We start from the raw sequence: 25,334 nt of genomic DNA on the forward strand, positions 1-25,334 counted from the left end.
CGTTATATGTACGACGCCATGACCAAGTTCCCCATACATTTTCCCTTGGGGGGGAAGCCACAACTCTTTTCTGTCTAAAGGAGGTAACACCGTCAACTTGGGAGGCATGTCACATCTCTGCAGTCTCCTTCCATGTTTAACAGGACTGGTCACCATCTAGCCAAGAAGTCCTTCTTGTTTTTAGTTGCATTGTTAATCAGGCTCTCCAATCCAAGATCTCCCCGACCTTCCAGAACCTCATATTCCTGTACACCGTTTAGTGCCAAAATATGTACATGTAGGGTCGTTTTCTGCTGACTGCGACGTATATATTTTACCTGATATATTTTACTCTGGGAAGAAGGAAAGTGTTAATAAAAAGACCTTAAATTGTTTGCGTTTAATCATTTGAATAGGGACTACTGAAAGTGCATGGTTTTCTTCACCTGTTTTTGAATAACACTCGAATCCCTTTTGTATCAGTCTGTCAAACGAGCTAGATAACGTAATTTGGCCTTCAGTGCGTTTGGCCTTCAGTGCCACATAACGTGCATCTGCTTGGCGTATAATGTGGGTCACCACTGTCTTACAATGTGGGCCGCTGCTGCAGCAGTATTCCAGAAACCTGGTGTTGAGGGCAAATAATATCACTGAATCTGCTTGGTATGAACCACGTGTGATATATATTTTAAAATGGCTCAGTTATCATGATTGCCGTGAAACCTTTAAACCTTGTCTGGAGCCATACAATCGATGCAACTCGTGCTTTTTAGCTGTACCATTTTGTTATCCCTTAATGCATTTTCCTTGTCACTTATGTTTATTTACTGCTGCAAAATATTTCTTCTGCAGACAGGGTGGTTCGGTTGGGGTATTAAGGGAGCATTTGTGTTTTGGAAAACAGTCTTTCTCGTGGGAGGAAGGAAGCATGGTGTGTTTAGGGGCATAGCCAGAATAGTGATTATTGTAACCAAGTACACCCCAATTTTACCCCATGTTTGTCTCTTGGGGGTGGGGAGGGTTTGGAGCAGTGTTTACGGTGCGCTATGTTTGGACACTTTGTTTCGAGTAAGATTGCTTGGGGTGCTTAGTGGAGAGGGGAGCACTGCGTTTTGGATAAGGGCTTTTGTGTTCTGTATTCTGATCCTCTGTCCTGTCCATCTGCTCCTTCTAGGGCTGCTTGACTGAAGCGGACCTCGTGGTATGACGACCCCCAACAAAGGAAACAAAGCCTTGAAGGTAAAGTGCAGCTTGTTTTTTGTTTTTGTGCTTTCTCCACCTATATCTAGGGCCACTGGAGTTATGCGGCAGGAGAGGACCAAATTATGTGGCAATTGAGTAAATTATGCTGCAAGAAAAGGCAAATTATGCTTCACATTTTGTGATAGTATTACTTCAATATTTTTACATTTTTAAACTTAACACTTACTTAGTTGCACCTCCTTAGTACCAGTTTAACACTCAAATATAGCAATAAGCTACAGTTATGTGACCAGTCAAAATTTTCAGATTTGCTTCAACTGTGTGGCAACATGTGTTGCAGAGTTTTTTTTGTAACTTTTGAATTGTTTGCGCTAGAAACATTTTTATTTGTTAAAATTTGCAGATGATGGATTATGTGGCAAATGCAACAAATTCATACCAATGCGAAAATCACTGCGGCCGCACAATTGCATAATTCCAGTGGCCCTACCAATAACTGAAGCCCATTAAAGTGCTCAGTTCCCTCACTATTTCATGGCCTTGCAACAAACCATTGTTGCTGTGGGCTTAACCTGTGATTGAGAGCTTCAACAGGACATTAAAAGATGGAGTGCCTACAGTGGACACACATGGTCGTCGAGTTTACTTAATGAAGAAAACGCAAGGCTAGTCCTGGACCTGTATGAGGTAGGGGTGCCCAGCTTTGCAAGTTAAGCAGATATCTTTTGACCAGTAGTCGATGCAGAAGAATGCAGTGTGTGGTTTAGTGCATAGAAAATTTGCTTATCTCTGATAGTGAACATCCTTTCTGTAGATGTTGAACTCTTCAACATCGTCAAGGAGTTCTCCAACCCCAGCACCGGCAACAACGACATCACTCCTTCACAAGATCTCTGCGACTCCCTCGCCTCGTTCTTCCACCGCAAGATCGCCGACATCCACAACAGCTTCGACGCACCATCCACGCACCCTACCGTCGAACCAACGCCCCCACCGCCACCCTCCGCACCTGGACCACGGTGACCACCGAAGACAGAGCCCGCACGATGAGCACCATCCACTCCGGATCTCCAACTGACCTCTGCCCCCACCACGTCTTCAACAAGGCCGAATCCACCATCGCACCCCAACTCCGGAACATCATCAACACCTCCTTCAACACCGCCACCTTCCCGGAGAGCTGGAAGCATGCCGAGCTCAGCGCCCTACTGAAGAAACCAACAGCGGACCCCACCGACCTCAAGACCTTCCGCCCCATCTCGCTCCTCCCTTTTCCTGCCAAAGTCATCGAGAAGACCGTCAACAGACAGCTTGCCGCCTTCCTCGAGACGAACGGATCCCTTGACCCCTCGCAGTCCAGTTTCAGAGCCAACCACAGCACCGAGACCGCCCTCATCGCAGCCACCGACGACATCCGAGCCCTGCTCGACAACGGGGAAACAGCGGCACTCATCCTCCTGGACCTCTCTGCAGCGTTCGACACTGTCTGCCACCGCACCCTAGTTCAGCGCCTAAACAACATCGGTATCCAAGATAAGGCACTGGAGTGGATCACCTCGTTCCTCGCCGGAAGAACACAGAGAGTCCGCCTCCCCCCGTTTCGATCCGAGGCCACCGAAGTCATCTGCGGCGTCCCGCAAGGATCATCACTCAGCCCCACCCTCTTCAACGACTACATGAGACCTGTTGCAGCCATCGCACGCCAGCACAACCTCAACATCATCTCCTACGCCGACGACACACAGCTGATCCTCTCCCTCACCAGAGACCCCGACACCGCCAGAACTAGCCTACACGAAGGGATGAAAGACGTCGCTGAATGGATGAAGAACAGCCGCCTGAAACTGAACTCAGACAAGACGGAAGTCCTCATCCTGGGACCATCGCCCTCCGCCTGGGACGACTCCTTGTGGCTCCCCGCCCTGGGCACCACTCCCAAGCCAACAGACCACGCACGCAACCTGGGCTTCATCCTGGACTCCTCCCTCTCGATGACCAGACAAGCACACAACCTGGGCTTCATCCTGGACTCCTCCCTCTCGATGACCAGACAAGTCAACGCCGTCTCCTCATCGTGCTTCAACACCCTATGCATGCTCCGCAAGATCTTCCGCTGGATCCCGACCGAAACCAGGAAGACGGTCACCCAGGCACTCGTCACCAGCCGACTGGACTACGGAAACACCCTCTACGCCGGAACCACAGCCAAGCTACAGAAAAGACTCCAACGCATCCAGAACGCCTCCGCCCGACTCATCCTGGACATCCCCCGACGCAGCCACATCTCCGGCCACCTGAGGGACCTGCACTGGCTCCCCGTCAGCAAGAGGATCACGTTCAGGCTCCTCACCCACGCACACAAGTCTCTCCACGACCTGGGCCCCAAGTACCTCAACGACCGCCTGACCTTCTACACGCCCATCCGTCAGCTACGTTCTACTAGCCTCGCCCTCGCCGCCGTACCACGCATCCGAAGAGCCAACGCCGGAGGCAGATCCTTCTCCTACCTGGCGGCCAAGACATGGAACTCCCTCCCCATCCACCTTCGGCTGACCCAGGACCATCTCGCCTTCAGGAGACAACTCAAGACCTGGCTGTTCGAGCAATAGCAGAACCCTTCCCCCAAGCGCCTTGAGACCCTTCCGGGTGAGTAGTGCGCTATACAAATGGTATGATTGATTGATTGATTGATTGATAGCAGATGCCAGATTCATAGTTGCTAAATAAGTAGTGTATTTCAAGGTAATCACAGACCCAAACAAGCATTGGCATAGCCAATAGGTCTCACCTTTGGACCTTTATAAGTGTTTAGTTATCCAGCACAATATCCTTGATGCAACAACATCAAGTGTTGCATGGCTAAATACTTATAAGGTCCCAAAGGCAAAACCTATTGGCTATGCGAATGCTGGTTTTGAGTGAGTGGCTCGTGCAGGTATGCCACTGTGAGGTAGAGCTGCTGTGAGTACTTTTATAGGAGCCCCTTTGACATTGTGCCTCTTCAAAATGTATCTTGGGTCTGGTGTAATACTTCTAGCCCCTATTCCCGTCTTCTCGCACCCAATGCATCCTTAAATGTCCCATGTACAGCCGGAGTTGACACTCCTATTACCCCTACCCGCCAGAGACACTTTACCCGTCACGGGTGGTGGTGGTGGACGTGGCGGTGGACGTGGTGGTGGTGGTAGTGGAGACGGTGGTGGTGGACATGGTGGTGGTGGATGTGGTGGACGTGGTGGTGGTGGTGGATGTGGTGGCGGACGTGGTGGTGGTGGTGGATGTGGTGGCGGACGTGGTGGTGGTGGTGGAGGTGGTTGTGCTGGTGGTCTTGTGGTAGTGGTGGTGGACATGGTGGTGGTGGACATGGTGGTGGTGGACATGGTGGTGGTGGACGTGGTGGTGGTGGACGTGGTGGTGGTGGACGTGGTGGTGGAGGACGTGGTGGTGGTGGACGTGGTGGTGGTGGACGTGGTGGTGGTGGACGTGGTGGTGGTGGACGTGGTGGTGGTGGATGTGGTGGTGGTGGACATGGTGGTTGTGGTGGACGTGGTGGTGGTGGATCTGGTGATGGTGGTGGTGGATGTGGTAGTGGTGGACGTGGAGGTGGTGGTGATGGATGTGGTGGTGGTGGTGGTGGTGGTGGACGTGGAGGTTGTGCTGGTGGACGTGGTGGTGGACGTGTTGGTGGTGGTGGTGTTCGTGGTGGTGGTGGACGTGGTCGTGGACATGTGAATGTGGTGGTGGACGTGGCGGACATGGTGGTGGCGGACATGGTGGTGGTGGACGTGGTGGTGGTGGACGTGGTGGTGGTGTACGTGGTGGTGATGGACGTGATGATGGTGGACATGGTGGATGTGGTGGTGGATGTGGTGGTGGTGGTGGACATGGTGGTGGACGTGGTGATGGTGGTAGACGTGGTGGTGGACGTGGTCGTGGGGGATGTGGTGGTGGGGGACGTGGTGGGGGATGTGGTGGTAGACGACTATCGGGGAGGAGGGTGCTGGCAGAATGCGGAAGGAGAGGAGGATCTCGAAGGGGGCACATAGGAGAGGAGAAAGAAGCCGAATATTAGAAACAACAAGCAATCTCTGCATGGTAACAGGGACCAGACACGCACCGCGTTTACTTTTGCTTAAACACGTGCATGTTTTGCATTGGGTTGTTTTGCCACTCGTGCAGCGGCGCCATCTGTTTTGAGAGTGCGTTCAAGATCATTAAAAACAGATGGCGCCCCTGCTCACTCCCGCAAGGGAAACGCCAAACGTGCACAAGTTGCAATACAAACTAATGGAAAACATGCACGCTTTTAGGCAAAAGTCCTGAGCGATGGCTAAAGGTCCCCCTAAGCAGCGCTTGCCCGCTGTGTAGGCGAAACCTAATAAACAGCACCTGCGCGCTGTGTAGGCGAGACCTAAAAATGACCATTATTTCTAGGTTCTCTACTATACCCAAGAGACGCAATAAGTTGTGAAGTTCAACAATATGTCAGGCTCAGGCTTGTGCTTTTTCAGAAGTGGCTTTGCGGCAGCATGCTTCAATTAAAAATGGATTTCAAAAGCAACGTTTTAATCGCCACCACCTCCTATGGTACAACAAGCTTTCAGAAGCCATAATTAGGGACAGGTATTTGACATTCATACTTTAGGGTATTGTTGAGCCATTATGGATGGCCAGATATGTGATGGCTTTAGAGGTGCTTTTAATAGCAAATTCTTCCTGCGGGCCATGCACTAAATCTGTGGGAAATACAGAGATTCGGGAGCAGCGAGTTGAGGCAATCCAAATGGTCTTGCTATCACCACATTTGCCCTAAATCTTACTTGCAATTTTATTTTAAAACTTGCAGCTTTCATAGTGTTGTTCATAAAGTACCATTCAGCTTTTTATTATCAGCATCTAGCAGCTTGATTATTATTGGCAGTAGCCTCTTGTAGTGGACATTTTGAACAATTTGCTAACTGCCGTACCTCATTAAGCCACAATTGGTCTAGGTGAATAAATGTGGATATCACATTCTCTTTACGTGGAGACCAGAAGACTAGTGAACAGTATTACATCGGGGTATAACAGTGAAGTGGGATAATACGAACTGCATAAGGTGGCTTCTTTGCTAGGTTTTCGGATTACGGAGCATTGAGTTCAGAACTGAATCTTTCCTTAAAAAGTTATTAGAGTACTTTATTTGCAGGGCCAAGATAATCTTATAACAGAAAACTGTGAAACAGTCTTTGACCGTGAGTTTTGGTGTCAGTTTCCCTACTGTGCAGGATACTTGGTCCACTCTCACCGGCTCTTCTAAGCTCTCTGCTGTTTCCCTTGCTAGCTTTTCTAAGTGATCACCAATCTATGCTTGCACGTCTCTTTTCTTTGTCTGCCATGCAAAGGTCTCCATAAGATAAGGGGATGCTGCATGGTCTCCTGAGCTGCTCATTCCTTACATGCACTACCTGTACCCCAAGCTTATTTGTCAGTAGGTTCCTGCTTTTATCCCCCCTTCGTAGAAGTGCTGTTTTGTTTGAAGTTAAGCACTTGTTGTATCCATGTCTAATTCTCGTAGTTGTTAGTGTAAGCCCACGACCTTCCTCCTTGTCTTTTGGGCAAAAGTTTGTATATGCTATGTGTCGAGTTCGCTCAACATTTTAGTCGGCTTAGCTCTAACTTCTTTCCTTTTAGGAAAGAAGTAACACAGCTCATATAAATCCGCTACTGATTGCATTCATGGAGTTCACCTACCCCACCCATCTCATTTCTATTAAAACAATATAAATTGCCTTTGTTTGACAGTGAAATATGGTCAAGGGAAGAACTTCTGTTCTATCATGGGGTGTGTCACTCATCAAGAAATGATCAAGGTGGGTCAGTATTCGTGTACGGCTGCACTCCGGTTCACTTTTACAGGTCACCCTCCTAATATCTTTCAGAACCATCAACTGGAATTATGCGTTTCCTTTGGCCGAAAGTGTCCCAGTCCCATTAGATCGGGTCCGTCCTGTCTCTGATCACATCCATTATAGTACTCAAAATCTCACCAGTGATAGTTTCTTCCTTCGTCTTGCCCAAAAGGGAAGCGATTGCCTAACACATGAATGTTTCTTGGGCCTGATTTGTAGAGAATACAAGCACAAAGTGTCATGTCCTCTGGGCTGATGACACAGTTTTCGTGAGCACCCTTCCTTAACTTTCCAAGCCCACTCTTCTCTCCCAGGAAAGTGCTGGTCAGAGAATGAAAACTTGCCCATCCTTGGGTTTCCCAGAACATTAATGGTTGCAGGAACTATCATGACTTAGGTTGATTTCAGTCTTTTTCTACTAATGCATTTCTTTAAAAAAAACATATCCGCTTTGCTCCACTTCAGTAGCCTCATAATGTAAGGGACTTTTCAGAGAGATACCTCTAGCTGCTCTTTCTGGTGGATACTCTATCTTACAGCAAATTCCTCCCCTTTAGAAGATCCCCAGGTTCCAAACTGGATCTGGTAGATTTTTCAGCATAGCCCCGGAACGCTAGTAGGTGATCTCTTGCGGCTATGCATGGACTCCACTGCACCCGGGAAGTGACAGCAGGAGCCACATATAGGCACCGCTCAAGCTCAGAAGTCAGTTCTTTTCTTTCCACGCCTTTGTACATTGATTCGTAACTTGCTCCAAACCTTTTATGCTCTATTGACAAACTTTATCTCTACAAAATGTCTTTTCCGTGTGCAAGGAAACATGTCCCCTCCTAAACTTGAGGGTTTTAGCCTTGTAGGACAGTCACAAACAAATGTCTGTGACAGATCTCTATGAGATGTGGCTCTGGTTTTTGAGTTCCGTTGTGCGAGGAGAATGCCCTGATGCCCCCGAAGGTGATCTTGGAATGCAAAGCCTAGATGTAGGTCTCAGAGTACTGTAGGAAGTCCCATTAGGTCGCTCCCACTCAAAGTCAAGGACACAGACTCATTCCCACTCGAGCCATTCTCACGACAGGTTGTTGTTGCGGTCAAAGTGTTTGGGTAAGTCGAAATCCATAAAGAAGCGCAAGAAGTCCAAATAAGCCTTGTCTCAGCCCTGACACTTCCTGTCTTAGAAGGCATGAGGACATTGAGGTGCCCCATTGTGTTTTTTCTCTGCTCCCTACTGAGGAGCCGATTCTGTTGCTGATGCAGATGCACCCAGGATTTCCGTGTCCTTCGGCGATACCACAACAGATTGAGGCATTTAAGGAGGCCATGCTCCACATCTTTATCACCCTACAGGCTCTCTCTGGCCCACATTCAGGCCCCATGGATCTGCAGTCAGGTTACTGCTGGTGGGTCCTGCCACGGCACCTTCTGTGCCTCCTGAACTCACTTCAAAGCTGACTCCACATCCTGGATCATGCTGGTTCCTGCTGCAGTGAGGACAGTCCACATGCTGCCAGCATCAGAGGAGTACGCTGATCCAGTTTTTCTGTCTGACACAGACATATTTCTCTCTCTACCTCGGCCAAAGCCACGTTCTGGACAGTTTTGATACGTCCGATCCCAATACACTGTGAATCTCCAACAGTCTATTCAGATTGGACTCTGACCTGAGCCAACCAGCTTTTGGTGATGATGGTAAGGATGGTGATGGTGAAGACTAATTGTCCCCACAATATAAGTATGACCGTTTTTATCTGGACCTACAAGAGGCCAATGGGCTTGATATGTCTCCTGACAAGGGGCTGCATTCTCCCCGCCCCCTCCATGGAAAAAACTGTTTTATTCGCCTTGGTCATTAGATGAGCGGCTCGCTGACTTGTTAGATTTCCAGTTGCCCTCTTGAGTTAAAAAACAATATCCTCACTAAAGGATTACAACCTAGAGAGAGCTCATCTGAACCTCTACTGCAGTTCAACAAAGCCCTGACCCACACTTTCATTGGAACTTGGGCTAAACTCTGCTTCAGCCCATCTGTGAACAGACAGGTTTTACGTCATCACAGACCCCCTCCGATTTACCCTGCCTTCCTGACTCCATATCCAACTCTTTAGAGCCTGGTAGTACAGGCCACCAATTGCAAGGATAACTCCATCTCTTTTCCTACTTCCTACCCAAATAGAGTAAAAAACCTTTGGGTTATTTGGGAAGAGGGTGTTTTCTTTAGCTAAACTTGCCTTGTGTTCAGTCAGCGGCAGCTGTTTGCTGGGAAGGTACTTCCATGCATTATGTGACATGGTCACTGATATCTTGCAAGCAGCTCTAGATATATGTATGTATATTATTTCCATATCTCAAACCTAGCCATATGGCACTGGAGCGCTGTACATTGTCAAAGGCTAGCTTAAAATCAGCGAGTAATAGGATGAGAAGCTGAGTTGTGGACTGTTAATACATTGCGATGTAGTGCTCTTTAAAGAGGTAAGTCTTCTACTCTTTCCTAAATTAGCGTAGCTTTGGGATGGTCCTGGTGGATACGGAGATATTGTTCTTGATCCTACTTGGATAGTTGGCAAAGGCCTGTTGTCTTGTGTTTTTCTTTTTTTACACTTACTAGTCTGCAGTCTGATGGTATCCTGACTGCGGGTGTGCCGGGAACCTCCACAGATGGTAAGCTTGTCTGCGAAAATCTCATGCCAACTTGGCACAGATTATTCAAGATGCGGCCAAGTATGTCATATGGTCAGGCTTGGTCATGAATGACAGTTTAGGCAGAAGGATCGGCACTAGAGTGATGCTCTGTCGCCATGCATGGTTGAGATCCATGAGCTTTTCGGGGTACATTCAAGCATCACTCATATGCCTTTTGACAGGTCTTGCCTTTTTGGCGAGAAGGCTTACTCGACCCTCAAGTGGTTCAAAGAGATTGTAATCACTGAGCACTCCGTCTGTCGCTCAACAGCTGCAAAACATTATCCACAACAATTTCATTCCTTTCGAGGTATTGTTGGGGCTTTGCCTACAGAAACTGTCAAGCCCACCACCCCATCAACAGGCACTGCAGCCCTTCTGGGGTTAGGGTAAGGGATCTAGCAGACAGTGTCCTGGCTCGCGGGGACAGCAAACCTCTCAGTTCCCAGCCCCTCTGGCAGCATCCTCCAAGCACTTTAATTTTCCCTTAGCAGACCACCACGTGGGAGGCAGAATCAGTCATTTTCTCCATGGCAAGCCATAACATCAAAAAGGTGGGACGTGCAGGTTCTCCAACAAGGTACACCCTTCCATTCCTTTCTTTTCCGCCACATCTTTCACCCATATCAAAACGGCTTTCGAAGGGCCATTTGTCTTTTTTGCTGCAGGAAGTTCACACTCTTTTGGAGAAAGAGACACCAGCCGCGGAGATCAAATTGGATCTTACTCTTATTTCCTGGTGCTGAAAAGGGGTTTCGGTTTTTATCCTATTTTAGATCTTTGACCTCTCAGTTTCTGCCTGTGGAAAGACAAATTCAAGATTTTCATGTTAGCCCTCGTTCTATCTGCCCTGCATACAGGAGACTGGAGGGTGGTGTTGGACCTGCAAGGTGCTTACTTTCCTATCCCCGTCCTGCATGCCCTCAGACGCTACCTGCAGCTCAAGGTTGGCTACAAGCATTTACAGTTTGCCATGCTCTTTCGGTCTCACCATTGCCCTTTGGGATTTCACGAAGTTGATGGTGGTGGTTGTAGTGTACCTCTGAAGATAGGTGTAGCCGTCTTGTCCTACTTTGATGACTGGTTGTTGAACGCTGGCTCACCACAATCCGTCGTGGACGAAACCCAGATGAAAGCGAACCTCCTTGCATGGCTATGGTTCACAATCAACGTGCTGAAGTCACACCCCTGACTCCTTCACAGAGGCACCCTTTTATCGTAGTCACCATTAATGTGGTGCAGTTTCGGGTCATCCCTCTGGAGCAACGAGTTGGGGACATTTGTGCTATGATCCTGATGTTTCAGCCTTGGTGGTACATCTCAGGGAGGATGGCTCAGAGTCCTCTTGGCCAAATTGACTTCTGCATCCTTCTTGTCGACCATGTCAGAAGGGACATACAGGCTCTGCAGTGGGATCTGACATCTCAGTGGGCCCAGCACCAAAGGAACCTGTCTACTTACATCTAGGTTGCAGAGGAGACTAGAAAAGATCTCCAGTGGTGGCTGCTCAACAGCAGTTGGACCAGCGACAGACCCCTCACCTGCCCACCCAGAGCTGACGGTGGGGACCGATACATTACTGCTGGATTGGGGAGGCCATCTGGGAGAGGTGGCCATCAGATGACTCTGGTTTCCAGTGGATTCTTGCCTCCACATCAGCCAGTTGGCATTGACAGCCTTCCTGCAGTCCATCAAGGAGAGTCTGGTTCAGGTCCTCATGATGCCACCTAGTGTGGAGTATCCGACTCCTGTATGCTTTCCTGCCACTATCTCTCCTGTCCAGACTTATGAAGAAGATCAGGAATAACTGGGCCTAGTTCATTCTAGAGGCCAGGAGAGTGTAGTACCCGGACATTCTGAGTAAGAGTATCTGGCCTCTGATCAGGCTGCTGCTTTGGAAGGATTGTTTGTGGCAGCAGCAGGACAGGGTCCTATACCCACGATCTACATCTCCATGCATGGAGATTTAGTGGCAGCAGTTGACTGCATTTGATCTACTCCAGAAGTAGTGGATTTAATCCTGGCAGCCAGACATCCTCCTATAAAATGTGTTTACGCCGGGTGCTTTGCAAATTTGTGGCTTTGTGTGACACCCAGAAATCTGACCCGTTGCAGCTAAACTGCAGGGTTTGTTACTGTTTGTTTTGTCTTTGACCCAGCAAGTACATGCAGTGGGCCCTGTTCAGTGTAAGCTTTTTATGCGTTTACTGGACCAACTGTCCTTGTCCAGATCACATGTTGTAATGCGTTTTCTCAAAGGCTTGGTCCACATGCTTTCTCCTAAAGCTTTTGTAATGCAACAGTTTAGCCTTAATTTGGTCCTTACATTCTTTGTTTGTCCCTCTTTTGAGCCATTCCACAGCTGTTCCCTACATCCTGAGTCTGTCATTCATAGATACACCACTGGGAAGGTACTGCTTTGATATCTATTCAAAGGTGAGGAACCTGTGTTTAGAAGTATCCATCAGAATTCATCGAAGAACAATTTGCTCACCTTTGGTAATGCTCCTTCTAGTGGATATTCTGTCTAACTGCAGATTCCTCATTGCCCTCCTACCTCTCTGTTCCGTAGAATGGACTCTTTTTCATTTAAAAGGGTCCCAAATTAGATATCAGCACACTGCCATTAGCAATTGGTTTTTAGGTTCCACATCTGAGGCCGTGGACGGTATCCAGATAGAAACTGACACCAGCGTGGTTGGGTGACGACCATATGTAGGTACATCCGTCACTTCCAGGGGAAAGCAGAGATGAGCTGCATAATGCCACCTCGGACGCTCAGGGGCTATGCTGAAAAATCAGGATCCAGTCTGGCGCCTGGGAATATTCTAACCTTGAGAAATCTGCAGTTGGAGTAACTATCAGAAACAGAGTTACTGAAGGTTAGTAACTTGTTCATTTAGAGTGTGGTGGGCAACCCAGCTGACTACCTGGTTAGCAGAGGATTTCCCACCACTTTGAAGGATCCCAGTATGCATGGCGGGGGATCTCGCTGCTCTGAGTGCATTTGGCCGTGCAGGGGATACAATTTCGGCAAAGCTGAATATCAAGTAACTTCCCTGACCAAAGGCCCTTGAATCGATCACTTAGGATAGGTGATATATTCCAACCCTGAATCACAGAACTTCTCCCTTCCACTCAACATGTCTCCAATTGTCCTGCCGCAAACCTAACGTAGTAAGAATTCTCAGTCAAAACAGACACCACCAGCACTTGGCATGAATCCTTAGTTTTTTTCACCACTTTTGGCACATTTCCTGCCTTAAGCCGTGCTCTTCTCTGGCAGAAGCCTTTCTCTCTGGCTATTCCACATCTCTAGCTAAATGGGATTCTACTTCATATGGGTGTCTCTAGTACCTCTTTATTCTGCACCAATAGCCTTTTCTCATAGATTTGGTGTCTACTTCACCTCCTCTCTTGATTTTGCTGAGATTTTCTCCCACTTCCATAAATTCTTTTACAGAAATGGGTGTCTCTACTGCTTTGGAATGTTGCCTTCACATAAGGCATCTTGTGGACGTGCTGTCTTAACGTAGGGTATCTGTGATGGTGCAAAACTCTGTTTCCTATGTATCGGCGCCACCCAGTCCTTTTTTATAACACTTTCTACTGTGTTTGCCAATGAAAACTGCATAAAACTACAATATACAAATGTGCCAGTAGTCCTCCCCTCCCATCCACGATGTATAGAAACTTTGAACATACAATATATTGCACCACCTAGTCTTGATAAAGTCAAATCTTGTTGTGGTTGTACATTATCCTAATCTGTCCCCCTTGGAAGTGACCTAATAATTTCCTTGTGCTTTTAGAAGTGGAATTCTGCAGTACTCCAAGAGCTCCAAAGGCAGCCATTCTACGTGTGCAATCTTGCTAGACATCTGCAGTTCACTTTTTAGGTCTCGCCTTGGCAGCACATGCGCTGTCTCAGCGAGACATAGAGTAATCTGTATGTTGGGACTCCATGTAATTTGTCATACCGCTTGCGATTCGTTGAACAGTGGCATTTCTGTTCTTATCTTGCTTTCTGTTGGCTGTTGATCCGTTAAGAACTTTCGTGTAGTCCCGAAGCAGCGGCACCTAACTACAGTTTTCGTTTGCTCACACTTGTTTGTTTAAGCCCTGTCTCCTTGTTAGCACACCCATGTGAACTGGATTGTGTACTAGCGGCGTCACATGCTGGGCTTTATCTGGTACTGGCATCTGTGCGGCGATATCTCAGAGCTTTGTTCTCTGGTTAGTGCGTAGCTTTTCGCCCTGCCGCGATAATATTTCACTTCTCATTGTGCCACTGTACAGTGTTGATCTTTTTGCGGCGCTTTGCTTCCCGGGATATTTTTGTATTCAGGTGCGCACACACGAGGAAAGAATTGTAGCTTAATGGTTTCATGATTTGCATAGCAGCCTTGTGGCCTAATGGCTAAGGCACTGGCCTCCTAAGCCAGGGGCGTTAGGGGTTCAAGTCCCATTTGGGGTGGGTAAATAGTTATTTTTTTTCATATTTGTCAGGGTCTTCTCTCAACAACATTAATTGGGCGCCCACGATGGGAACAGCAACGTACGACAAACTGACGAGGCACCGTTTGACTAAATAAAACTGAAAGTAAAAAACACATTTCACCACTTTTAAGATGATTTTAACGGTAAAGTGTCTGTGGTAAATCGAGTTTGCTACACAACTTCATCAGGAAAGAACAGCCTCTATAAAGTCTCTTATTCGTGCCTTCAAATAAAATGTCAAGTGGTCCTCAAATACAGCGCCCCTTGCGTTTACATCCATGCACGAGGCAGCCCGCACTGATGGAGCAATAATTGCCTCCCATCTCCCCCTCACATCTGATTTCAGTAAGCCGTGCTGCATTTATGAGGCGAGGAAGCACGTCGGTGGAGTCTTTAAAGGCAATTAACTTCTGTCTCGGCATGCTGCGAAGACGGAAGGTCACTTTAATTACATACATACTCACACATCCCCTCTCCTGCATTTCACCTACATAGCGTGATATGTATTTGAGTTTTTGAAAAGTCCCGGGATAGATTTTAGAAAAAACGGTCCAATCTAGATTAATCTGGAATGCGCATGCACACACACACACACACACACCTGTGCCACCAGGGTCGGCTTTTGGTGGTGGCATCCGGTGCGACAGGCTTCTTTTGGCGCCCCCGCCTCCCACAAGAAACTCATGCTCAATGGATTCCCTCACTACCACCCTCCAGCAAGGCCCCTCATCTCTCCATAGCCTGTCCCTCACATGCATATAAATTACATATGTCGACCATTCATGAAATGCCACCCGCTTTTATGTTTTTGTTTTTTAATTGCCATGGCGCCCACTTCACGGGATGCCACACACATACATTTGATGTACATGGGCACCGCACTTTATTTCAGCACGGCACACGCTTTCATGTTTTAGCTAGGGCTTGTGTTGTCAACTGATCCTCAGTGAGTTTTGCAATCTCATTTATACTAACTACTATTGCCACCACGGTATTTGGAACATGCCCTTCAGACACTTGATACAGCAGGCATTTACTATATGTTGTGACTGACGTAATTTAGATTGTGCGTACACTCTATGCCAGGCATGCCTTCTTTCTGGGCATATTAAGTCCACACACAGTTGCCCAGCTCTGTACTAACCACGGAACATACATTCGGGGATGCACATTTATTCAGCGCCGCACTTCATTTCGGTGCTGCACACACCTGTATCAGTCCCACTCTTTCCGTCCCAGTTCCCTTTTCAGTTTTCTCTCCTACTTCCCCCTTAACAATTTTGCTCTGACTCATTCTTCGTCTCCATCTTTACCAGTTCACTTTCTACTAACTCTACCCCTCTCTTCCTTACCTCGCTCTCTCCTGTCGTTCCTTCTCATTCACGTTCCTCAGTGACTTACTCCGCACACAAACAACAGGGGAAACAAATCACCCATAAAAAAAAAATAACCGGTAAGCTCCACTGTTCGCTCTCACTTCCGGTCAGGCCATTTCCCCCTCTTCCCCATTTCCCTCTGCTTCGCTTTCATGCTCTAGTTTTCTCCCACCTCCACTCTTCCACTGTTGGCTCAGCAAACAAATGATGGACGGAATGCTGACAATGCAAACATTCTCCCCCAGTCTAAGGATCTGGGTTAAATCCAATGTTCTTTTGCCCACTACGCCACCCCAGTTTGGACCCAGTCATATGCAAATCAGTCTTGACCCTGTGCCCCATGGGAACAGTCCAGACCAAACTGCCAGGCCATCCCATTTAGCTCTACCAGTCCCCTTACAAGTTGTCTTTCTTCTATTCTTTTCCATCCCCTTTTGCAATCGGCATCATTTCTACTTCTCTACCATCACCCTTTTCTCTTCCCTCTCATCTCCATCGCCTATTACCTCACATCTACATGCTCATCCCCTTCTCTTCCTAATACAATCAGCATAATTTCACTCAACACCACACACTTCTACACCATACAATTCAAATCTTCACATTTCCATTCCACACCACATAATTCGACAAGAAACCACATATTTCAACTCAACAGCACAATTACACAACACACCACATAATTGCACTCAATATCGCACAATTCCACATCGCATCATTCCAGGACACTCAATACCACATCATTACTCTCAAAACAATCCACTGCACACCATGCCACATAATTTCACAACACAAATCCACTCCACACGACACAATTCTACCACACACAATTCCACAACTAACAATAGCAATCCAACCCGCATAATTCCACTCCACTCTAAACCAAAACACATGGGTGAAAGACATTTTCATTTACAGCGCCAATAGCTATAACTCTAACAAATGCGAGACCGATTGCATTGAAAATGCTTGTTGGTCTTGCAAGCATTTCCCATCTCTGGGATCAATGGGTTCCTCTGTCCCCTTCTACTGGTAATGCCAAAGGGCTCATTCAACAAAGTTTCCTCGATATAGGATGCTATATTTCCTGTCTTAAGGTAGCAGGGATCACATGGACCTTGAACTAGCAGTAATGGCATCACTTCAACATCATCCCTGCCTCTCAGAACCTCTGAGTTTTAGACCACAGTGACCTTTTCTGTTCGTCTCTTCCTTCTTGGGTTTTGATACCAGCACAGTACTCTGAGTGTGAGGGAGCGCAAGTGCAGGTCTGTCAGTTATTCTGATCCCTCAGCATTCCTTCACTTTTCTGTAGTGTAGATCTGTGCAGTTTAGAATCTGTGAAGGGCCAGGTCCACAGGCCGTGTGTGAAAACTTAGGGGGTCATCTGTTACTTGTCTGGCTTGGCCTTTGTTGCTGCAATGTGGGGATATCCCTAGCCTCAGCCAGAGGCTACGGGCATCATCTTTCTCACCTCCCTGTGATGTTAAGAAAGGCTAAAGGGGCACTGGGACACTCTTTTGCGCAAGTAACTGTAACAGGTTGAAAAGACGTAAGATCAAGTCCTTTTGCGTAGATAATCAAGTTTATTGCAATCCAATACTCCACCCGAACATGAAGCGTCTGCTCTGCGGTAACGCCAACTGTGACAAAGGCCAACCGCAGAACAGCCGTCCATGCGCGAGTGTTACCATTCAATTAATAACATGTTTACAACACGCGCAACAGCGCGAGTATACATCGCGCGACAGACCGCGCGATGTATACCATTAGTACTACACTACATCACCTTTCCCCTTACAACAACAACCAAAAATAAAGAGGAAAAATAAATAAATAATTTAAAATCTAGCAAATTCATTAAATCTTTTTGGTACTCTAATTGGTCTGCCAAAAGAAGAATGAATTTGATCATTTGTAACATTTTGACAAATAACAATAGTACATTGTTGGCTACCTGATTGAGCAGGTAATGATTCAGAATAAGAAGGATCATTTTTACCATTTGGTTCATTCAACCAAAAACTCCAATCTAATCCATCCGAAAAATCGTTTTTTATGTTTTCCCTAATGATCTCAGCTTGTTGTTGCGTTACTTTCACTAATTGACGCTTATTCCGCCAACCCTTCTTGCCAACAAATGCAGCTCCCTTACTGACTTTTAATACTTGAACAGGTCCCAAAAAATTTGAACGACCTTTGTTAACTCTTCCTGGATTCTTAATTAAAACCCATTCACCTGCAACAATATCATTCAATTTACTATCCATGCTACCATCAAAATGTGATTTCATTAGTTTTTGTTTATCCTGAACTGTCATTCTAATGAAGTCTAAATCTACTTTAGTTCTAGTAGAATTCTGATTTAACCAGGAAGGAAACATAAGTGAACGATTTTCTCTCCCTCTTAACAAAGAAAATGGAGACACCCCTGTAACACAATTAGGAGACGTATTATAATGCCATACTTTTTGTTTGATAAACTCCTCGACATTGAGATTACATGACACTGCTGTCTGTACACCTTCTTTAATTACTTTATTCCCCCTCTCTACTAGGCCATTAGACGCTGGTGAATATAAAGCCACTTTCAATTGTTTGATGTCAAATTCTTTCAAAAATCTACACATCTTCTCTGAAACAAAATGTGTCCCGTTGTCTGTGACAATTATCTTCGGTGCCCCCTCCAAATCAAAAATCCTTCTGAGAAAAGAAATTGTAGAATCCGAATCAGGAGATTTCACGAATTCGAAATACATCCACTTCGAAAAATAATCAATCAATAGAATTACATACTTATTTTCCTGATTCAGAATGGAATACAGACCGGAAAAATCAATACCAACTTTCTCCCAAGCTGAGTCAGGAAACTCAGTCGGATGTAACGGAATCTTTACTGTGCACCAATGCTTGTCAGACATCAAACATTCAGGACATGAATCAATTAAATTTCTGACCTGACTATCTATCGCAGGCCACCAATAATGTTGTTTAATACGCATAACCGTTTTAGTCACTCCTAAATGACCTTGATTTGCCTTATTAATGATCGAAGCACGAAGTTTGAAGGGAGGAACAAATCTGTCCCCCCTACGAACTATACCATTCTCTACAGAAAGTTCCTCTGCTATTTGTGCAAATCTGCGCAAATCTCCACTTAAACCTCTGGGTTCGGGCCAGCAATGAGTAGAATAATCAATACCTTTTTGCAACATATCATCGTCCATGGCAACAGCCTTCCAGTCGCCCTCGGAAATGATATTACTCATCTCATTTACCGCATCCACTAAAGTAACACATTCCACGTCCTCCATCAGAACATCCTCCTCATCATCCTTGGACGTAGACAACCTTGACAAACAAACCGCTGTGGAGTTCTTGCCCCACTGAATATGTCTTATCACAAAATTAAATTCTTGTAATTTGGAAACTAACCTCATAAGTCTTGCAGACATAGAAGCTGAATTTGATTTGTTAAAAATATAAACTATGGGCTTGTGATCCGTGACCAATTCAAATTTTCTTCCCCAAATATACATTTTGGATTTGTGAACTGCCCATGCACATGCCAATGCCTCTCTTTCGATAGTACTGTATCTTTGCTCAAACTCTTTCAGTGCTCTAGATGCAAACGCAACAGTTTATTCGCGGCCTTCAACTTTATGGGTAAGTACAGCACCAAGACCAGATATGCTAGCATCTACTGTAATAATGGAAACAGCATCCTCCCTAAAAGCATGTATGGCCTTAGCTGACACAATAATTTTTTTCACTTCACAAAAAGTTCTGTCTAACTCTTCAGACCACACAAAACTGGAACCCTTCCTCAAAAGAGACCGTAAAGGCTCAACCAACTGAGAATAGGATGGAACAAACCTAGCGTAGTATTCCGCTAAACCGAGAAAAGACTGTAAAGCGTCCTTATCTGTAGGATGTTTAGCATCCTCGATGGCTCTAATAACAGAGAACGTAGGAGTGATACCTTGACCAGAAACTGTGTGGCCTAAATAGTCAATTTTATTTACAGCAAATTTACATTTCTCACTGTGGACAGTCATGTTCCTAGACATTAAAATTGAAAGAACACGTTTCAGAATCTTATTGTGCTCTTCCAAAGACTTTGCAAAAATTAAGATATCATCAGGATTTGCTTGTACCCCTGTAATATCTTGAAATAAAAGATCCATGAGCTTCTGAAAAACGCTTCCGACCGAAGCTAAACCGAAAGGGAGCCGTAAAAACGTAAAAGCTCCGAAAGGGGTGATAAAAGATGTTCGTTCTTGAGACTCTTGACAATGAAACTTGATGGTACGCTGATTTAAGATCAATCAGCGAAAACCATCTAGCCTCCTCTATATTCGCAAGAAGCTCATGTATCCTAGGAAGTGGGTGGCAGTCAACGATAATATTTTTATTTAGGGAGCGCAAGTCTGCACATAGCCTAATTTCTCCTGTCTTTTTGCGGGCAACTATAATCGGAGCCACCCATTGTGAAGAATTTATAGCTGTTATGATACCCTGATCACATAAGTCTTTCAATGTTTTTTTTAACTCGGTCCTGACACTTAAGGGAACCGACCGGACTTTATGTGCAACCGATTGTGCTCCGGGAATCAGTCTGATTTTGTGCTCAAACCCTTTTACGCTTCCAACTATATCATTAAAATCAGGTTTAAACTCAGAAAGAATATCTTGAACAGCTGTAGAATTAGAACAATCAACAATGGAGGCAGGTAGGTCAACCCTTATGTTTTTGGGTAAGTCGCCAACCTTAATAGGGTTGTAATCACCAGGTACCAGATACAGACCCATGCGAGCGAGATCTTTCCACCCCATAATGTTCTTTTCCTTCTCTGCAACATAAATCTTAGTTATAGTTTCTCTTCCTAAGCTTTGAACTAAACCTGAAAAATAACCAATCATATTAATATCTTTTTCACCAAATGCCTTGGGATTAACATCGGATTTCACTAGATCAACTTTCCTATTCCACTTTTCATAAAAGGTTGAGTCTCTTAAAATGGGGATCCAGAATCGGCCATTACCTGCAAAGGAATGTTATCTATTATGGCAGAACATAAGGGTCCCTTAATAGAGTCAACACCCCCATTACAATCTAGAGTCACTACAATATTGTTAAAAGAATTTGTGCATTCATCAACATCGTGTTCAATAAAGTTCACATTTGGAGGTTTCCTAGCAAATCTGCACACTCCTTGAAAGTGACCAATCCTTTTACAAATTGTACAACGTCTTTTAAGTGCTGAGCAGATCGGAGCATTGCCAATGTGGTTCTTAGAGCCACACCTAGAACAGAATATAGACTGTATCTTCTGAGAAGGTTTAGGTACAAACTGCGTTTTACTCTTTATGTTAATTGCACAAATGGCTCTTTCTTGTTCACAGTCAGGAGTGTCGACCATATTTATTCCTTGTTTAGGAGAATCCATCACTACCTTACTTGTCAAGGTAGAGCGCTCAATACTTAAGGTGAGATCAATTACTTCATTTAAAGATGGATTTTTACAACCTAAAATCCTTTGTTTCATTTTTCTTGATGCACAGTTAAACACAAATTGATCCCTGATGAATTTGTCTGGTGATGGATCAAAATCACATGTAATAGCTAGAACTCTAAGAGCAGAAATATACTCTTCTACTTTCTCCTCTTCCTTTTGTTTCCTTGAATACAAATTATGACGTTCAAGCATAACATTTTGTTCATCACAAAACTGTTTCTTCAACCTAGCTATAGCTTCAACGTAAACATTCCATGGATTGTCGCCACTTTCATCTTGAGTTGGAGGAGGAGCAATGGGAGTAATGCTTTTGAATATTCTTTGTGGCCAAGGCATCCAAAAAGAATCGCAAATTTGCGTTGAGGAGAATATTCTGAAGCATCAATTGCAACAAGATGATTCTCAAATAAACCAATCCACTGAGGCCAAATAATATCTGGAGTACCTGGTTTACTTAGGAAAGGAGGTGGTTGAGTAATCTGATGCCATTGGTTGTTTGCCATAATCACTTCTTATGTAAACTACTACAATTATGTTAATTGCCAAGTTCACATTAAATTATTACACACTTAAGAATGTATCCAAACGTTTAAAATAAAAATTGCATCGCTAAAACAATGGAGTAATCAATTAACAGGTAAGCGCGTGTATCGCTGTAACAATACGCTTCTAATTGAAGTCATCAAATTGAAAATAAGCGTGTGGATCGCTGATACAAGGACACAATCAATTTGTAGGGAAGCGTGCGTATCGCTGTAGAAATACGCTTTTATTTAAAAAAGTTAATCACTTAAAAGAAAAGCGTGCGTATCGCTGTAGAGGTATGTTTAAAACAATTCAACTTAATCCAAAGAGCTTCCAACACCATTAAGCGTGCGCATCGCTGTAACGATGCGCCAGTATATAAACATTTACTCGATGAATCGCTGTCATTCAACGAGGAGGTAACTTTAATTAGTTACTGTTGAGTGTCACGAGCCAATCGTGAAGGATATCCCGTAATAACCAGTCAATCATCTAGTTAGGAGAGGGGATATCTCCAGACACGCCTCTAAAATTCAAAAGCCAATGAAAAGCTTGTGGCTTACCAATCACTCTTCACGTTATAAACAGTACATACCTCTTCCGAGTAAACGAGATGAAGATAGATCAGTCCTACCAGAATGATCTCGAGGTATAGATGGTGTTCATAAAACTCGTACTCGGAAGCATGAGGATGATTAAAAACCAATAATTTCTTGCGTGTGTGCAGGTGGAGCAGTTTCCCGATCGTCGCCAAATGTAACAGGTTGAAAAGAAGTAAGATCAAGTCCTTTCGCGTAGATAATCAAGTTTATTGCCCTTGCCAACAACTTGGGCTCCTCCATTTGTTTTTAGGTCTCACCTGTGACAGCGCATGCGCTGCCTGTGCTCTTGATTGCAAGAGATATTGTGTATGAAGAGGGGCTTGCAGCACGCCCGTTGCTTAACATTCGTTGGCTTCTTTGTCACTCTTATTTGCTGCCTTCTAGTACTGATTGCTTCACTCATGGGGAGATTAACTGATTTGCTCACAATTACAATGGTATTGTGCTGCATCCTAACAAGCATTGGAAAGCCAAAAGGTCTTGCCTTTAAGACTATGGCCTCTGCCATTGCCTTGTGTTCATGTTGTAGAGCATGGGCATTTCTGACTTTGGCAATTGTTGTAGCCATGCTGTATAGCAGAGTGACTTCTGTGCACCTGGGTAAAAATAACAATACAAAAAAGACTATGATGCATCCAGCCCTACTGCACTTAAAAAAAAAAAAAGCGCTTAAGCCCTAGCTGCGTCAGTACTTTCCTAAGTTTGTTTTAGCCACATCGCAAAGCATCCGCACTAGCGCCGGGAGACCCTTTTGGGTAGCTGCGCGCTCTATAAATTCTTTAAATAAAACAAATTACAAAAATTTACAACTTTAGAACCTTCCTCAGACAAGCATGGTGCTAGACTTTATTGAATAATGTTACTTCATCAGGACCGGCAGGAGCATCCCTTCCCTCTTCTTCCATGTTCCAATGTGATTCTGAGAACTAGTCATGCCGATGCTCTAGGTGGAAACTGCTCTCTAGTATTCCCAAAATTGTATAGTGACATGCCTTTCCTCCTCTGAAAGTATGCTTTGTGGCTGAAAAACTATCAGAGGTATTTGTGCTGCTAAAATCCAGTGTGATAAAGGAAATGATCTCAAGTTTAGTTATCATTGCAGGCGTTAAGCAATCCTCCATTATCCAAGCATCCTGAATAACAATCTTTCCTGGCAACAGCTGTCAACATTCATGCTATGCATTTGTCGACACTAGGTCTACCTTGGTTTTTCCAGCTAGTATGAACAAAACTTGCAAGAAAGGAGAGAACTAGATATTTGTAGTTAATACATTACTACATCAATCACTCTCTTTTATCTTGATAGTCATCCATCGTGATGTGCCTTCCTGACTATTAAGTTAATGACTTACATGAGTAATCATTTGATCTCAGATAACAGTGTGATTTCCTCTTAACCCAATTGGCGGAAAAATATAATAATAAATATTTTTTCATGTCTCCTGATTGGAAATGGTTATACAAAGTCTAAATGTGAGCTAAATTCCAACAACTGCCACCAGCACTGGGAGACTAGTTTCTGTGTACATCAACTTAACCAATGGTCGCAGTGGGAGTGCACGCCTGGTAACATGATATTTTCCATAAAGGAGAGAACTTTGCTTACCTGTCCACTACATAGTGGTCCTCATCTTAGTGGTCAAAGCTAACATTAACATGATCCTGCTTTTACATAATGTTCTTGCTGGGCAATGCCTCAAGTCCAACACACCAAAACTAAAAGCAATAGTAGCATTATTCCATACCGAAATGCACTTCTTCACTTCTATCAGCACGGTGTTCCGACATACAAACATCCTCTATTACATGCCATCCACAGCATTCTTGGTCTTTTTGATATCAGGCAAAAGGGGGATTGACATGGTTAGTAGTTGGTTCTGTTTTAGGCAGCGTTAATAGGAGAAATGGCCTGGTGCAAACTCCCTGACGAGAGCCCTGTCGTTTTCTTTTTACAAAGTATCCACTGGGGGCAAGCTATGCCTAGATGAAGATGGCTGCTCACCCTTAGCTCCCTAGAGGAAGTGGGGGCCTCCTGCTTGTTCTGACTGTTGAGAAGGATCCAAACATTCATAGAATGAGGGGGTTGGCGCTCTGGAAGGCAGAGGAGCAGTTTCCTCTAGATCTGACTAGCTGCTGGATTGAGCGGGCTTGCCATTCTTCCTCCCGTGTGAAGTGGCGGCTGCACCCATGTTACTTCAGGGGTGCATTGACTACAGTCATCCGGCCCATGGGGAGAGTGGCAGCTTCAATTAACTGAAAGTGTATCCTACCCGCAGTATTGGAGACTGTTGGAGGCCGTTACATGGCAGGGTACACTTACTACCATCATCCCACCCAGAGGCAGAGCAACATCTTCAGTGAACTGAAAAAGATCATCTTTAGAAAGTGTGTTCAAGAACTATTCAAGGCTATACTAGGTCACATGCGCATTTAATTGCTACACCCTACTTTTAGTGGTGATGAAAGCCAATGAGGAAAGTATAGGTTCGAGGCATATGAGCTGTAGATCATATGTTTTAGCATAAATCGCCATCTGGTGTTGGGTACGGATGTCTGCACTTTGTTTTTGTTGGAAGAAGTCTTGTATTCATGAGGTAGGTGACTCCTCCTTTAGGTGATAGTGCGCATGGGCATCGACTCCATCCCCAGATTGTATTTTTCCGCCATCGGGTTCGGATGTGTATTGCTGCGCTCCGGTTGGGTACAGTTTTTCAGACCCCTTCGACGCGCAATCCACTACCCTCTACGGTATAGTTATCGATCGCGATCCCTCATTCGACGCGCATCGTTTGACTTTGGAAAAACTTTCCACTGGAATCCTTGAGGCAGGCCGTTGGGCATACCCGTGCCGACAGCGATAGCGGTCCATGGAACGGACTCCATTTAAACTGTGTCCCGTGTGCTGTGCTAAATTCCCACGCACCGACTTGCATGTAGTTTGCAACCTCTGCTTGTCCCCAGAACACGACGAAAGAAGTTGTGATGCATGTCTATCCTTCCGATCGAAAAAGACACTTTGTGATCGTGGGTCTTGGTGCCACGAAATGCAATAGCACAGCG

General features: G+C 45.3%; 1 protein-coding gene across 2 annotated transcripts in view; it reads left to right on the plus strand.

Moving 5' to 3' along the window:
* The window catches only part of MAFG (MAF bZIP transcription factor G), a 106,155-nt gene that overhangs the window by 47,744 nt on the left and 33,077 nt on the right, over positions 1–25,334 (plus strand). For both annotated transcript variants that reach the window (XM_078653783.1, XM_078653784.1), the window contains exon 2: positions 1,154–1,218. In XM_078653783.1, coding sequence (XP_078509909.1) covers positions 1,183–1,218 — 36 coding nt within the window. In that variant the 5' untranslated portion in view covers positions 1,154–1,182. The remainder of the gene's footprint in view (positions 1–1,153; positions 1,219–25,334) is intronic.

This window comes from Lissotriton helveticus, chromosome 7, assembly GCF_964261635.1.
Source record: "Lissotriton helveticus chromosome 7, aLisHel1.1, whole genome shotgun sequence".
Classification (NCBI taxonomy): Eukaryota; Metazoa; Chordata; class Amphibia; order Caudata; family Salamandridae; genus Lissotriton; species Lissotriton helveticus.